This window comes from Drosophila ananassae, chromosome 3R (assembly GCF_017639315.1).
Source record: "Drosophila ananassae strain 14024-0371.13 chromosome 3R, ASM1763931v2, whole genome shotgun sequence".
Taxonomy (NCBI): Eukaryota; Metazoa; Arthropoda; class Insecta; order Diptera; family Drosophilidae; genus Drosophila; species Drosophila ananassae.
The window spans coordinates 7543065-7558608 of NC_057930.1; the positions used below are offsets into that span (position 1 = coordinate 7543065).

The 15544-nt window shown below is 38.6% G+C and overlaps 12 protein-coding genes across 12 annotated transcripts; 5 read left to right on the forward strand and 7 right to left on the reverse strand.

Annotated features, from left to right (window-relative positions):
- The first annotated feature begins 264 nt into the window (after positions 1-264).
- LOC116655992 lies at positions 265-5577 on the forward strand. Its single transcript, XM_032454986.2, has 3 exons — positions 265-575; positions 1743-2049; positions 5211-5577. The coding sequence occupies exons 1-3, from the start codon at positions 265-267 to the stop codon at positions 5523-5525; spliced, it is 933 nt and encodes a 310-aa protein (XP_032310877.1). The 3' UTR covers positions 5526-5577.
- LOC116655989 (histone H2B) lies at positions 1655-2143 on the forward strand. The gene has a single exon (XM_044716664.1). The coding sequence runs from the start codon at positions 1726-1728 to the stop codon at positions 2095-2097; it is 372 nt and encodes a 123-aa protein (XP_044572599.1). The 5' UTR covers positions 1655-1725; the 3' UTR covers positions 2098-2143.
- LOC116655976 (histone H1-like) lies at positions 2548-3386 on the reverse strand. The gene has a single exon (XM_044716648.1). The coding sequence runs from the start codon at positions 3384-3386 to the stop codon at positions 2637-2639; it is 750 nt and encodes a 249-aa protein (XP_044572583.1). The 3' UTR covers positions 2548-2636.
- Positions 2871-5012, reverse strand: LOC123257472 (histone H3). Its single transcript, XM_044716656.1, has one exon. The coding sequence runs from the start codon at positions 4924-4926 to the stop codon at positions 4516-4518; it is 411 nt and encodes a 136-aa protein (XP_044572591.1). The 5' UTR covers positions 4927-5012; the 3' UTR covers positions 2871-4515.
- A 497-nt stretch (positions 5578-6074) lies between the features above and the next one.
- Positions 6075-6449, reverse strand: LOC123257378 (histone H2A). Its single transcript, XM_044716197.1, has one exon. It carries the CDS (start codon positions 6447-6449, stop codon positions 6075-6077), a length of 375 nt encoding a protein of 124 aa, XP_044572132.1.
- Positions 6450-6603: 154 nt separating this feature from the next.
- On the forward strand, positions 6604-7092 carry LOC123257478 (histone H2B). The gene has a single exon (XM_044716665.1). It carries the CDS (start codon positions 6675-6677, stop codon positions 7044-7046), a length of 372 nt encoding a protein of 123 aa, XP_044572600.1. The 5' UTR covers positions 6604-6674; the 3' UTR covers positions 7047-7092.
- A 404-nt stretch (positions 7093-7496) lies between these two features.
- On the reverse strand, positions 7497-8335 carry LOC116655978 (histone H1-like). Its single transcript, XM_032454971.2, has one exon. The coding sequence runs from the start codon at positions 8333-8335 to the stop codon at positions 7586-7588; it is 750 nt and encodes a 249-aa protein (XP_032310862.1). The 3' UTR covers positions 7497-7585.
- On the reverse strand, positions 7820-9875 carry LOC123257473 (histone H3-like). Its single transcript, XM_044716657.1, has one exon. The coding sequence runs from the start codon at positions 9873-9875 to the stop codon at positions 9465-9467; it is 411 nt and encodes a 136-aa protein (XP_044572592.1). The 3' UTR covers positions 7820-9464.
- Positions 9876-10162: 287 nt separating this feature from the next.
- Positions 10163-15475, forward strand: LOC123257379. The gene is made up of 3 exons (XM_044716198.1): positions 10163-10473; positions 11641-11947; positions 15109-15475. Exons 1-3 carry the CDS (start codon positions 10163-10165, stop codon positions 15421-15423), a joined length of 933 nt encoding a protein of 310 aa, XP_044572133.1. The 3' UTR covers positions 15424-15475.
- On the forward strand, positions 11553-12041 carry LOC123257479 (histone H2B). Its single transcript, XM_044716666.1, has one exon. It carries the CDS (start codon positions 11624-11626, stop codon positions 11993-11995), a length of 372 nt encoding a protein of 123 aa, XP_044572601.1. The 5' UTR covers positions 11553-11623; the 3' UTR covers positions 11996-12041.
- Positions 12446-13361, reverse strand: LOC116655977 (histone H1-like). Its single transcript, XM_032454970.2, has one exon. The coding sequence runs from the start codon at positions 13345-13347 to the stop codon at positions 12535-12537; it is 813 nt and encodes a 270-aa protein (XP_032310861.2). The 5' UTR covers positions 13348-13361; the 3' UTR covers positions 12446-12534.
- Positions 14387-14910, reverse strand: LOC123257474 (histone H3). Its single transcript, XM_044716658.1, has one exon. The coding sequence runs from the start codon at positions 14822-14824 to the stop codon at positions 14414-14416; it is 411 nt and encodes a 136-aa protein (XP_044572593.1). The 5' UTR covers positions 14825-14910; the 3' UTR covers positions 14387-14413.
- Positions 15476-15544: the final 69 nt, after the last annotated feature.

Below are 15544 nucleotides of genomic sequence, written 5' to 3' on the forward strand. Positions count from 1 at the left end.
TCTTCGCGCCTCTAAAAACACAATAAACGTGCTGCCCGTTGCGCTACCTCTTTATATACCAGAAACGCCGAGGGTTGAAAAGAGGGAGATAGAACAACATGCCATTTCGATCAATCGGGTTTCGGAAGAGCGAGAAAAATATATCGCTCGGAACTCTTCGTATTCTCATTGAATCGGTATAAAGAGCAGCGCACCGATCTGACAAAATTAGTTCTTCAGTGACTTTCGTGCAGTGTGTTAATATAAAAAGAAAAAGATTGAAAAATGACTGGTCGTGGTAAAGGTGGCAAGGGCTTGGGAAAAGGTGGCGCCAAGCGTCATCGCAAAGTCTTGCGTGATAACATCCAGGGTATTACAAAGCCAGCTATTCGCCGTTTGGCTCGTCGTGGCGGTGTGAAGCGCATCTCTGGTCTTATCTACGAGGAAACTCGTGGAGTCCTGAAAGTGTTCTTGGAGAACGTTATTCGTGACGCCGTCACCTACACCGAACACGCCAAAAGGAAGACAGTGACGGCCATGGATGTTGTTTATGCTCTGAAGAGACAGGGACGCACTCTATACGGCTTCGGCGGTTAAAATTATTTTTGTACAGCCTGTACTTCAACTATACAATCGGTCCTTTTCAGGACCACAATTTCTTGAACAAAAAAAGAGAATAAAATTTGAAATAGTACCGTAATGATCGATCGTAGCCTTAGAAACTAGATATAATTTATTATAATTCAGAAAGCAGAATTTTACTTAATTTAGAAACGAAATAAACGGTATACTACTAGAAACTACATTTTTGTTTTTACATATATGCACACACAATAATCACACTCTTCACACAAGCTCTATATGTATATTATTGAAAATTCTTGAATGATTTTAAGTGAAATTTACATTCAACGTGGTTTTCTTTCATTTTATTTCAATCATTCATAATAGCGACAAAAATGTTTTCGCTTTTATTCTTGTTAATATATTGTTTATACATTTTGTTATTGTAATGTAAACTAGTGCTAATCTTGTAGTTGAAAATTTATATTCTTTTGAAAAAGTGTGGTCGTCCTGAAAAGGACGTTTGGGTTTATAAATGTGTTTATGTACAAGTATTCTGTATTCAGGGCCGTAATTAAGCGTTTAGGCCTTCTTCTCGGTCTTCTTGGGCAAAAGCACAGCCTGGATGTTGGGCAACACGCCACCCTGAGCTATGGTGACACCAGAGAGCAGCTTGTTCAACTCCTCGTCATTGCGAATAGCCAACTGGAGATGACGGGGAATAATCCTAGTCTTCTTGTTATCACGGGCAGCATTGCCAGCTAACTCGAGAACTTCAGCTGCCAGGTATTCCATAACGGCAGCCAGGTAAACAGGAGCGCCGGCACCAACGCGTTCAGCATAGTTGCCTTTGCGGAGCAGACGGTGAATACGTCCGACGGGGAACTGAAGACCAGCACGATTCGATCGGGACTTTGCCTTTCCCTTCACTTTTCCACCCTTGCCACGACCAGACATTTTTTTTTACTTTACGATAATTCACTTCACACACGAATAATGGTGGCGAACTATGGACCACCAATTTATACTTATGCCTTTATCCCTGCTTTCAGTTGGGGGTAGGTCGTTTCTGATGAAATTTTTTAAAAGTAGACCTGAAAACCTTGCTCGAATAAAAGTACTAAGCCGAACGGCTGTTGGGCGCAAATATTATTGTGAAGTGAAGTGAATTTGAAAGTAACTATGCCGCCGAAAACCAGTGGAAAGGCAGCCAAGAAGGCTGGCAAAGCTCAGAAAAATATAACCAAGAATGATAAGAAGAAGAAGCGCAAGAGGAAGGAAAGCTATGCTATTTACATCTACAAGGTTCTGAAGCAGGTTCACCCTGACACTGGAATTTCGTCTAAAGCTATGAGTATAATGAACAGCTTCGTAAACGATATCTTTGAGCGTATTGCTGCTGAGGCTTCGCGTCTGGCTCATTACAACAAGCGCTCGACCATCACCAGTCGGGAAATCCAAACGGCTGTTCGTCTTCTCCTGCCTGGAGAGTTGGCCAAGCATGCCGTTAGTGAAGGAACCAAGGCTGTCACTAAGTATACAAGCTCCAAGTAGATTGCTCGCTTGCTGGGCAGAATGATCCAAAAAGGCCCTTTTCAGGGCCACAACATCATTTTATCAAAGAACACCAAATTTTTAATAGAAGACAATAAAATAATTTCTTATTAATTCTTAAAGAAACACCATTTTTTAAGAAACACATTAGTAAATAAATAAACATCTTAACCTTACCTTACCTACCATAGTAGACTTTTATTATTTTTATTATTATTAGTTATACCTTCATAAACAAACGAGTAGAATGATGCTGGGCGTCGTTTTTCTATATTACATTAAATAATTGATATTTTTTATGTACAGGCGTACATTGCATAGGCATGCAACCAAATTTTCAAATTTTCTATTGCAATTTCGAATCCAGTATTGTTTTTAAGATACTCTCCTAAAAAGTCAAGTTGAAAAAAATTGATAATTTCTTTCTCTTTAAAACATATCTTGTAGCCCTGAAAAGGGCTTGTTTAATTTAATTTTAGATTTCGAAATCTAAAATTTCGATTGCAAACATGTGCAATTTTAATGCACATTATTACAATTTATTTTTTTGCTGCCGTGGTCTTAGCTTTTGGCTTCTTTGCGGTAGCAGGAGCAGCGGCTTTCTTCACAGTCTTTTTGGGCTTAGCAGATGCAGCTGGTTTAGCCTTTGGGGCTTTAGCTGCCTTTGGTTTGGCTGATGATGGCTTCACCTTTGATGCTACTGCTTTTGCCTTAACGTTACCAGATTTCTTAGCGTCCTTTGCCTTGGCCTTCTCGGTCTTTTTCTTTTCAGCGGTCTTCTTAGTAGCCACGGCTTTTTTAGTTTTGGGCTTCTTGTCGGCAGCTCCGGCGGCCTTTTTAGTGGTGGCTCCGGTCTTCTTGGTGGATACCTTCTTGGTTTTAGTTTTTTTCTCAACAGAAGAAGGCTTTGGCTTGGGCTCCTTCTTGGCAGAAGCTGACAGTTTAAACGAACCAGAAGCACCCTTTCCCTTCGTCTGGATCAGCTTACCGTTGGCAACGGCAGACTTCAGGTACTTCTTGATGAAAGGAGCCAGCTTCTGAGCATCGCATTTGTACGTGGCAGTAATGTACTTCTTGATTGCTAGGAGGGACGAGCCCCCACGCTCCTTCAAATTCTTTATTGAAGCGTCTACCATTTGTTGAGTTGGCGGATGCGATGGTGGTGCAGTGGTCTTCTTCGCCTTTGTGGCAGCGGAGCCCGTTGCCTTTTTGGCTGTTACTTTCTTCTCAACCGGTGCAGGTGGAGCTGCCACAGGAGACGCGGATGTAGCTACTGCTGAATCGGACATTTTTAAATTTTTATTCACAGAAATAAACTTTTTTTTATGCAAAAAATAGCCCGCGACCCCACATCCAAAGTCCCTTGCTCGGATGAGAATCGAGGAGGAGAGCAGTTTGACTATGTGTTTGGCACAGTTCATTTGTGTTACAAATGTTTTTTCGAAGGGTGTAATTATTTTTTACTATTTCATTCTTAAAATGATATAATGTTGATTTTTTTAAATTGCGTTTTATTCTTAAATATTCAAAATTTAATAAAAACTTTTTTCAATTGCCGTATATAGATCGGTTGCTTTTTATTGAGTACTCGAAAGTGCACGTTTACGTTAATATCTTAAATATTTTACATTAAAACATCGTTAAAAATATAAAATGATTGTATTATTGTTGATATACAAATGAATGTTATAAATTGAACTTTCAACTACCAGTTATGCAAATAATAATTATATTTTTATATAATACTCATACTTAAATATAGCTTTTAAAATGACCCTTTCCTGGATAAAATGTGCGCTTTCATTTGACATAAAGAAACTGTTTTGGTACTAAAAAATATAGTTTTTCTAAAAGAATATAATTTTAAATTGTTTTGTTTTTTCTAATAAATCTTCTCTATTTTACATTCTGGAAGTAATTCATATTTTTTATATTTGGCTATGTATACCAGTGAAAGTCTCACATTGAACTATAATTACCAGTTATAATAGCCTTCAAAAAATAACCTTTACTTTAGTTTTCACTTAATAAATAATAATCTTCTAATATAATACAAACTCTTAGTTAATTTTAAAATGCATAATAGAAATTTGTATATTAAATAATATCATTTCTTATAAAATTTTAATTTTTTTTGTTTGACATATTTTAAGTTTTTCTTTATATATTTACCAATTTATGACTTAAACAGCTAAATGCTAATATTAATATTCTGTAAAGAGTGCTCTAAATAAAAACATATATATATTTTGCTATACATTTATTAAATATATTTTTCTTTGCCTTCCAAATCTAAAAACTAATTCTTTTGGGTTATATATCAATAGGTACTCAAATCTCATTGAAAATAACATTGTGGTCCTGAAAAGGACCGATTTTTTTTTAAATATATGGGCTTCCAATTGACAATTATTCAATTTAAGCGCGCTCTCCACGGATACGACGAGCCAGCTGGATGTCTTTGGGCATAATAGTAACGCGCTTGGCATGAATGGCGCACAAATTGGTATCTTCAAACAGACCAACCAGATAGGCTTCGCTAGCTTCCTGCAAAGCCATCACAGCCGAGCTCTGGAAGCGCAAATCTGTCTTGAAGTCCTGAGCTATTTCACGCACCAACCGCTGGAATGGCAGCTTGCGGATCAACAACTCGGTACTCTTCTGGTAGCGACGGATTTCACGGAGAGCCACAGTTCCGGGACGATAGCGATGGGGCTTCTTTACTCCTCCGGTGGCTGGAGCACTCTTCCGTGCGGCCTTTGTAGCCAGTTGTTTGCGTGGCGCCTTGCCACCAGTCGATTTACGAGCAGTCTGCTTTGTACGAGCCATTTTAATTTCCAAATTCACTGTTCTCTTCGCGCCTCTAAAAACACAATAAACGTGCTGCCCGTTGCGCTACCTCTTTATATACCAGAAACGCCGAGGGTTGAAAAGAGGGAGATAGAACAACATGCCATTTCGATCAATCGGGTTTCGGAAGAGCGAGAAAAATATATCGCTCGGAACTCTTCGTATTCTCATTGAATCGGTATAAAGAGCAGCGCACCGATCTGACAAAATTAGTTCTTCAGTGACTTTCGTGCAGTGTGTTAATATAAAAAGAAAAAGATTGAAAAATGACTGGTCGTGGTAAAGGTGGCAAGGGCTTGGGAAAAGGTGGCGCCAAGCGTCATCGCAAAGTCTTGCGTGATAACATCCAGGGTATTACAAAGCCAGCTATTCGCCGTTTGGCTCGTCGTGGCGGTGTGAAGCGCATCTCTGGTCTTATCTACGAGGAAACTCGTGGAGTCCTGAAAGTGTTCTTGGAGAACGTTATTCGTGACGCCGTCACCTACACCGAACACGCCAAAAGGAAGACAGTGACGGCCATGGATGTTGTTTATGCTCTGAAGAGACAGGGACGCACTCTATACGGCTTCGGCGGTTAAAATTATTTTTGTACAGCCTGTACTTCAACTATACAATCGGTCCTTTTCAGGACCACAATTTCTTGAACAAAAAAAGAGAATAAAATTTGAAATAGTACCGTAATGATCGATCGTAGCCTTAGAAACTAGATATAATTTATTATAATTCAGAAAGCAGAATTTTACTTAATTTAGAAACGAAATAAACGGTATACTACTAGAAACTACATTTTTGTTTTTACATATATGCACACACAATAATCACACTCTTCACACAAGCTCTATATGTATATTATTGAAAATTCTTGAATGATTTTAAGTGAAATTTACATTCAACGTGGTTTTCTTTCATTTTATTTCAATCATTCATAATAGCGACAAAAATGTTTTCGCTTTTATTCTTGTTAATATATTGTTTATACATTTTGTTATTGTAATGTAAACTAGTGCTAATCTTGTAGTTGAAAATTTATATTCTTTTGAAAAAGTGTGGTCGTCCTGAAAAGGACGTTTGGGTTTATAAATGTGTTTATGTACAAGTATTCTGTATTCAGGGCCGTAATTAAGCGTTTAGGCCTTCTTCTCGGTCTTCTTGGGCAAAAGCACAGCCTGGATGTTGGGCAACACGCCACCCTGAGCTATGGTGACACCAGAGAGCAGCTTGTTCAACTCCTCGTCATTGCGAATAGCCAACTGGAGATGACGGGGAATAATCCTAGTCTTCTTGTTATCACGGGCAGCATTGCCAGCTAACTCGAGAACTTCAGCTGCCAGGTATTCCATAACGGCAGCCAGGTAAACAGGAGCGCCGGCACCAACGCGTTCAGCATAGTTGCCTTTGCGGAGCAGACGGTGAATACGTCCGACGGGGAACTGAAGACCAGCACGATTCGATCGGGACTTTGCCTTTCCCTTCACTTTTCCACCCTTGCCACGACCAGACATTTTTTTTTACTTTACGATAATTCACTTCACACACGAATAATGGTGGCGAACTATGGACCACCAATTTATACTTATGCCTTTATCCCTGCTTTCAGTTGGGGGTAGGTCGTTTCTGATGAAATTTTTTAAAAGTAGACCTGAAAACCTTGCTCGAATAAAAGTACTAAGCCGAACGGCTGTTGGGCGCAAATATTATTGTGAAGTGAAGTGAATTTGAAAGTAACTATGCCGCCGAAAACCAGTGGAAAGGCAGCCAAGAAGGCTGGCAAAGCTCAGAAAAATATAACCAAGAATGATAAGAAGAAGAAGCGCAAGAGGAAGGAAAGCTATGCTATTTACATCTACAAGGTTCTGAAGCAGGTTCACCCTGACACTGGAATTTCGTCTAAAGCTATGAGTATAATGAACAGCTTCGTAAACGATATCTTTGAGCGTATTGCTGCTGAGGCTTCGCGTCTGGCTCATTACAACAAGCGCTCGACCATCACCAGTCGGGAAATCCAAACGGCTGTTCGTCTTCTCCTGCCTGGAGAGTTGGCCAAGCATGCCGTTAGTGAAGGAACCAAGGCTGTCACTAAGTATACAAGCTCCAAGTAGATTGCTCGCTTGCTGGGCAGAATGATCCAAAAAGGCCCTTTTCAGGGCCACAACATCATTTTATCAAAGAACACCAAATTTTTAATAGAAGACAATAAAATAATTTCTTATTAATTCTTAAAGAAACACCATTTTTTAAGAAACACATTAGTAAATAAATAAACATCTTAACCTTACCTTACCTACCATAGTAGACTTTTATTATTTTTATTATTATTAGTTATACCTTCATAAACAAACGAGTAGAATGATGCTGGGCGTCGTTTTTCTATATTACATTAAATAATTGATATTTTTTATGTACAGGCGTACATTGCATAGGCATGCAACCAAATTTTCAAATTTTCTATTGCAATTTCGAATCCAGTATTGTTTTTAAGATACTCTCCAAAAAAGTCAAGTTGAAAAAAATTGATAATTTCTTTCTCTTTAAAACATATCTTGTAGCCCTGAAAAGGGCTTGTTTAATTTAATTTTAGATTTCGAAATCTAAAATTTCGATTGCAAACATGTGCAATTTTAATGCACATTATTACAATTTATTTTTTTGCTGCCGTGGTCTTAGCTTTTGGCTTCTTTGCGGTAGCAGGAGCAGCGGCTTTCTTCACAGTCTTTTTGGGCTTAGCAGATGCAGCTGGTTTAGCCTTTGGGGCTTTAGCTGCCTTTGGTTTGGCTGATGATGGCTTCACCTTTGATGCTACTGCTTTTGCCTTAACGTTACCAGATTTCTTAGCGTCCTTTGCCTTGGCCTTCTCGGTCTTTTTCTTTTCAGCGGTCTTCTTAGTAGCCACGGCTTTTTTAGTTTTGGGCTTCTTGTCGGCAGCTCCGGCGGCCTTTTTAGTGGTGGCTCCGGTCTTCTTGGTGGATACCTTCTTGGTTTTAGTTTTTTTCTCAACAGAAGAAGGCTTTGGCTTGGGCTCCTTCTTGGCAGAAGCTGACAGTTTAAACGAACCAGAAGCACCCTTTCCCTTCGTCTGGATCAGCTTACCGTTGGCAACGGCAGACTTCAGGTACTTCTTGATGAAAGGAGCCAGCTTCTGAGCATCGCATTTGTACGTGGCAGTAATGTACTTCTTGATTGCTAGGAGGGACGAGCCCCCACGCTCCTTCAAATTCTTTATTGAAGCGTCTACCATTTGTTGAGTTGGCGGATGCGATGGTGGTGCAGTGGTCTTCTTCGCCTTTGTGGCAGCGGAGCCCGTTGCCTTTTTGGCTGTTACTTTCTTCTCAACCGGTGCAGGTGGAGCTGCCACAGGAGACGCGGATGTAGCTACTGCTGAATCGGACATTTTTAAATTTTTATTCACAGAAATAAACTTTTTTTTATGCAAAAAATAGCCCGCGACCCCACATCCAAAGTCCCTTGCTCGGATGAGAATCGAGGAGGAGAGCAGTTTGACTATGTGTTTGGCACAGTTCATTTGTGTTACAAATGTTTTTTCGAAGGGTGTAATTATTTTTTACTATTTCATTCTTAAAATGATATAATGTTGATTTTTTTAAATTGCGTTTTATTCTTAAATATTCAAAATTTAATAAAAACTTTTTTCAATTGCCGTATATAGATCGGTTGCTTTTTATTGAGTACTCGAAAGTGCACGTTTACGTTAATATCTTAAATATTTTACATTAAAACATCGTTAAAAATATAAAATGATTGTATTATTGTTGATATACAAATGAATGTTATAAATTGAACTTTCAACTACCAGTTATGCAAATAATAATTATATTTTTATATAATACTCATACTTAAATATAGCTTTTAAAATGACCCTTTCCTGGATAAAATGTGCGCTTTCATTTGACATAAAGAAACTGTTTTGGTACTAAAAAATATAGTTTTTCTAAAAGAATATAATTTTAAATTGTTTTGTTTTTTCTAATAAATCTTCTCTATTTTACATTCTGGAAGTAATTCATATTTTTTATATTTGGCTATGTATACCAGTGAAAGTCTCACATTGAACTATAATTACCAGTTATAATAGCCTTCAAAAAATAACCTTTACTTTAGTTTTCACTTAATAAATAATAATCTTCTAATATAATACAAACTCTTAGTTAATTTTAAAATGCATAATAGAAATTTGTATATTAAATAATATCATTTCTTATAAAATTTTAATTTTTTTTGTTTGACATATTTTAAGTTTTTCTTTATATATTTACCAATTTATGACTTAAACAGCTAAATGCTAATATTAATATTCTGTAAAGAGTGCTCTAAATAAAAACATATATATATTTTGCTATACATTTATTAAATATATTTTTCTTTGCCTTCCAAATCTAAAAACTAATTCTTTTGGGTTATATATCAATAGGTACTCAAATCTCATTGAAAATAACATTGTGGTCCTGAAAAGGACCGATTTTTTTTTAAATATATGGGCTTCCAATTGACAATTATTCAATTTAAGCGCGCTCTCCACGGATACGACGAGCCAGCTGGATGTCTTTGGGCATAATAGTAACGCGCTTGGCATGAATGGCGCACAAATTGGTATCTTCATACAGACCAACCAGATAGGCTTCGCTAGCTTCCTGCAAAGCCATCACAGCCGAGCTCTGGAAGCGCAAATCTGTCTTGAAGTCCTGAGCTATTTCACGCACCAACCGCTGGAATGGCAGCTTGCGGATCAACAACTCGGTACTCTTCTGGTAGCGACGGATTTCACGGAGAGCCACAGTTCCGGGACGATAGCGATGGGGCTTCTTTACTCCTCCGGTGGCTGGAGCACTCTTCCGTGCGGCCTTTGTAGCCAGTTGTTTGCGTGGCGCCTTGCCACCAGTCGATTTACGAGCAGTCTGCTTTGTACGAGCCATTTTAATTTCCAAATTCACTGTTCTCTTCGCGCCTCTAAAAACACAATAAACGTGCTGCCCGTTGCGCTACCTCTTTATATACCAGAAACGCCGAGGGTTGAAAAGAGGGAGATAGAACAACATGCCATTTCGATCAATCGGGTTTCGGAAGAGCGAGAAAAATATATCGCTCGGAACTCTTCGTATTCTCATTGAATCGGTATAAAGAGCAGCGCACCGATCTGACAAAATTAGTTCTTCAGTGACTTTCGTGCAGTGTGTTAATATAAAAAGAAAAAGATTGAAAAATGACTGGTCGTGGTAAAGGTGGCAAGGGCTTGGGAAAAGGTGGCGCCAAGCGTCATCGCAAAGTCTTGCGTGATAACATCCAGGGTATTACAAAGCCAGCTATTCGCCGTTTGGCTCGTCGTGGCGGTGTGAAGCGCATCTCTGGTCTTATCTACGAGGAAACTCGTGGAGTCCTGAAAGTGTTCTTGGAGAACGTTATTCGTGACGCCGTCACCTACACCGAACACGCCAAAAGGAAGACAGTGACGGCCATGGATGTTGTTTATGCTCTGAAGAGACAGGGACGCACTCTATACGGCTTCGGCGGTTAAAATTATTTTTGTACAGCCTGTACTTCAACTATACAATCGGTCCTTTTCAGGACCACAATTTCTTGAACAAAAAAAGAGAATAAAATTTGAAATAGTACCGTAATGATCGATCGTAGCCTTAGAAACTAGATATAATTTATTATAATTCAGAAAGCAGAATTTTACTTAATTTAGAAACGAAATAAACGGTATACTACTAGAAACTACATTTTTGTTTTTACATATATGCACACACAATAATCACACTCTTCACACAAGCTCTATATGTATATTATTGAAAATTCTTGAATGATTTTAAGTGAAATTTACATTCAACGTGGTTTTCTTTCATTTTATTTCAATCATTCATAATAGCGACAAAAATGTTTTCGCTTTTATTCTTGTTAATATATTGTTTATACATTTTGTTATTGTAATGTAAACTAGTGCTAATCTTGTAGTTGAAAATTTATATTCTTTTGAAAAAGTGTGGTCGTCCTGAAAAGGACGTTTGGGTTTATAAATGTGTTTATGTACAAGTATTCTGTATTCAGGGCCGTAATTAAGCGTTTAGGCCTTCTTCTCGGTCTTCTTGGGCAAAAGCACAGCCTGGATGTTGGGCAACACGCCACCCTGAGCTATGGTGACACCAGAGAGCAGCTTGTTCAACTCCTCGTCATTGCGAATAGCCAACTGGAGATGACGGGGAATAATCCTAGTCTTCTTGTTATCACGGGCAGCATTGCCAGCTAACTCGAGAACTTCAGCTGCCAGGTATTCCATAACGGCAGCCAGGTAAACAGGAGCGCCGGCACCAACGCGTTCAGCATAGTTGCCTTTGCGGAGCAGACGGTGAATACGTCCGACGGGGAACTGAAGACCAGCACGATTCGATCGGGACTTTGCCTTTCCCTTCACTTTTCCACCCTTGCCACGACCAGACATTTTTTTTTACTTTACGATAATTCACTTCACACACGAATAATGGTGGCGAACTATGGACCACCAATTTATACTTATGCCTTTATCCCTGCTTTCAGTTGGGGGTAGGTCGTTTCTGATGAAATTTTTTAAAAGTAGACCTGAAAACCTTGCTCGAATAAAAGTACTAAGCCGAACGGCTGTTGGGCGCAAATATTATTGTGAAGTGAAGTGAATTTGAAAGTAACTATGCCGCCGAAAACCAGTGGAAAGGCAGCCAAGAAGGCTGGCAAAGCTCAGAAAAATATAACCAAGAATGATAAGAAGAAGAAGCGCAAGAGGAAGGAAAGCTATGCTATTTACATCTACAAGGTTCTGAAGCAGGTTCACCCTGACACTGGAATTTCGTCTAAAGCTATGAGTATAATGAACAGCTTCGTAAACGATATCTTTGAGCGTATTGCTGCTGAGGCTTCGCGTCTGGCTCATTACAACAAGCGCTCGACCATCACCAGTCGGGAAATCCAAACGGCTGTTCGTCTTCTCCTGCCTGGAGAGTTGGCCAAGCATGCCGTTAGTGAAGGAACCAAGGCTGTCACTAAGTATACAAGCTCCAAGTAGATTGCTCGCTTGCTGGGCAGAATGATCCAAAAAGGCCCTTTTCAGGGCCACAACATCATTTTATCAAAGAACACCAAATTTTTAATAGAAGACAATAAAATAATTTCTTATTAATTCTTAAAGAAACACCATTTTTTAAGAAACACATTAGTAAATAAATAAACATCTTAACCTTACCTTACCTACCATAGTAGACTTTTATTATTTTTATTATTATTAGTTATACCTTCATAAACAAACGAGTAGAATGATGCTGGGCGTCGTTTTTCTATATTACATTAAATAATTGATATTTTTTATGTACAGGCGTACATTGCATAGGCATGCAACCAAATTTTCAAATTTTCTATTGCAATTTCGAATCCAGTATTGTTTTTAAGATACTCTCCAAAAAAGTCAAGTTGAAAAAAATTGATAATTTCTTTCTCTTTAAAACATATCTTGTAGCCCTGAAAAGGGCTTGTTTAATTTAATTTTAGATTTCGAAATCTAAAATTTCGATTGCAAACATGTGCAATTTTAATGCACATTATTACAATTTATTTTTTTGCTGCCGTGGTCTTAGCTTTTGGCTTCTTTGCGGTAGCAGGAGCAGCGGCTTTCTTCACAGTCTTTTTGGGCTTAGCAGATGCAGCTGGTTTAGCCTTTGGGGCTTTAGCTGCCTTTGGTTTGGCTGATGATGGCTTCACCTTTGATGCTACTGCTTTTGCCTTAACGTTACCAGATTTCTTAGCGTCCTTTGCCTTGGCCTTCTCGGTCTTTTTCTTTTCAGCGGTCTTCTTAGTAGCCACGGCTTTTTTAGTTTTGGGCTTCTTGTCGGCAGCTCCGGCGGCCTTTTTAGTGGTGGCTCCGGTCTTCTTGGTGGATACCTTCTTGGTTTTAGTTTTTTTCTCAACAGAAGAAGGCTTTGGCTTGGGCTCCTTCTTGGCAGAAGCTGACAGTTTAAACGAACCAGAAGCACCCTTTCCCTTCGTCTGGATCAGCTTACCGTTGGCAACGGCAGACTTCAGGTACTTCTTGATGAAAGGAGCCAGCTTCTGAGCATCGCATTTGTACGTGGCAGTAATGTACTTCTTGATTGCTAGGAGGGACAAGCCCCCACGCTCCTTCAAATTCTTTATTGAAGCGTCTACCATTTGTTGAGTTGGCGGATGCGATGGTGGTGCAGTGGTCTTCTTCGCCTTTGTGGCAGCGGAGCCCGTTGCCTTTTTGGCTGTTACTTTCTTCTCAACCGGTGCAGGTGGAGCTGCCACAGGAGACGCGGATGTAGCTACTGCTGAATCGGACATTTTTAAATTTTTATTCACAGAAATAAACTTTTTTTTATGCAAAAAATAGCCCGCGACCCACATCCAAAGTCCCTTGCTCGGATGAGAATCGAGGAGGAGAGCAGTTTGACTATATGTTTGGCACAGTTCATTTGTGTTACAAATGTTTTTTCGAAGGGTGTAATTATTTTTTACTATTTCATTCTTAAAATGATATAATGTTGATTTTTTTAAATTGCGTTTTATTCTTAAATATTCAAAATTTAATAAAAACTTTTTTCAATTGCCGTATATAGATCGGTTGCTTTTTATTGAGTACTCGAAAGTGCACGTTTACGTTAATATCTTAAATATTTTACATTAAAACATCGTTAAAAATATAAAATGATTGTATTATTGTTGATATACAAATGAATGTTATAAATTGAACTTTCAACTACCAGTTATGCAAATAATAATTTTATTTTTATATAATACTCATACTTAAATATAGCTTTTAAAATGACCCTTTCCTGGATAAAATGTGCGCTTTCATTTGACATAAAGAAACTGTTTTGGTACTAAAAAATATAGTTTTTCTAAAAGAATATAATTTTAAATTGTTTTGTTTTTTCTAATAAATCTTCTCTATTTTACATTCTGGAAGTAATTCATATTTTTTATATTTGGCTATGTATACCAGTGAAAGTCTCACATTGAACTATAATTACCAGTTATAATAGCCTTCAAAAAATAACCTTTACTTTAGTTTTCACTTAATAAATAATAATCTTCTAATATAATACAAACTCTTAGTTAATTTTAAAATGCATAATAGAAATTTGTATATTAAATAATATCATTTCTTATAAAATTTTAATTTTTTTTTGTTTGACATATTTTAAGTTTTTCTTTATATATTTACCAATTTATGACTTAAACAGCTAAATGCTAATATTAATATTCTGTAAAGAGTGCTCTCAATAAAAACATATATATATTTTGCTATACATTTATTAAATATATTTTTCTTTGCCTTCCAAATCTAAAAACTAATTCTTTTGGGTTATATATCAATAGGTACTCAAATCTCATTGAAAATAACATTGTGGTCCTGAAAAGGACCGATTTTTTTTTAAATATATGGGCTTCCAATTGACAATTATTCAATTTAAGCGCGCTCTCCACGGATACGACGAGCCAGCTGGATGTCTTTGGGCATAATAGTAACGCGCTTGGCATGAATGGCGCACAAATTGGTATCTTCAAACAGACCAACCAGATAGGCTTCGCTAGCTTCCTGCAAAGCCATCACAGCCGAGCTCTGGAAGCGCAAATCTGTCTTGAAGTCCTGAGCTATTTCACGCACCAACCGCTGGAATGGCAGCTTGCGGATCAACAACTCGGTACTCTTCTGGTAGCGACGGATTTCACGGAGAGCCACAGTTCCGGGACGATAGCGATGGGGCTTCTTTACTCCTCCGGTGGCTGGAGCACTCTTCCGTGCGGCCTTTGTAGCCAGTTGTTTGCGTGGCGCCTTGCCACCAGTCGATTTACGAGCAGTCTGCTTTGTACGAGCCATTTTAATTTCCAAATTCACTGTTCTCTTCGCGCCTCTAAAAACACAATAAACGTGCTGCCCGTTGCGCTACCTCTTTATATACCAGAAACGCCGAGGGTTGAAAAGAGGGAGATAGAACAACATGCCATTTCGATCAATCGGGTTTCGGAAGAGCGAGAAAAATATATCGCTCGGAACTCTTCGTATTCTCATTGAATCGGTATAAAGAGCAGCGCACCGATCTGACAAAATTAGTTCTTCAGTGACTTTCGTGCAGTGTGTTAATATAAAAAGAAAAAGATTGAAAAATGACTGGTCGTGGTAAAGGTGGCAAGGGCTTGGGAAAAGGTGGCGCCAAGCGTCATCGCAAAGTCTTGCGTGATAACATCCAGGGTATTACAAAGCCAGCTATTCGCCGTTTGGCTCGTCGTGGCGGTGTGAAGCGCATCTCTGGTCTTATCTACGAGGAAACTCGTGGAGTCCTGAAAGTGTTCTTGGAGAACGTTATTCGTGACGCCGTCACCTACACCGAACACGCCAAAAGGAAGACAGTGACGGCCATGGATGTTGTTTATGCTCTGAAGAGACAGGGACGCACTCTATACGGCTTCGGCGGTTAAAATTATTTTTGTACAGCCTGTACTTCAACTATACAATCGGTCCTTTTCAGGACCACAATTTCTTGAACAAAAAAAGAGAATAAAATTTGAAATAGTACCGTAATGATCGATCGTAGCCTTA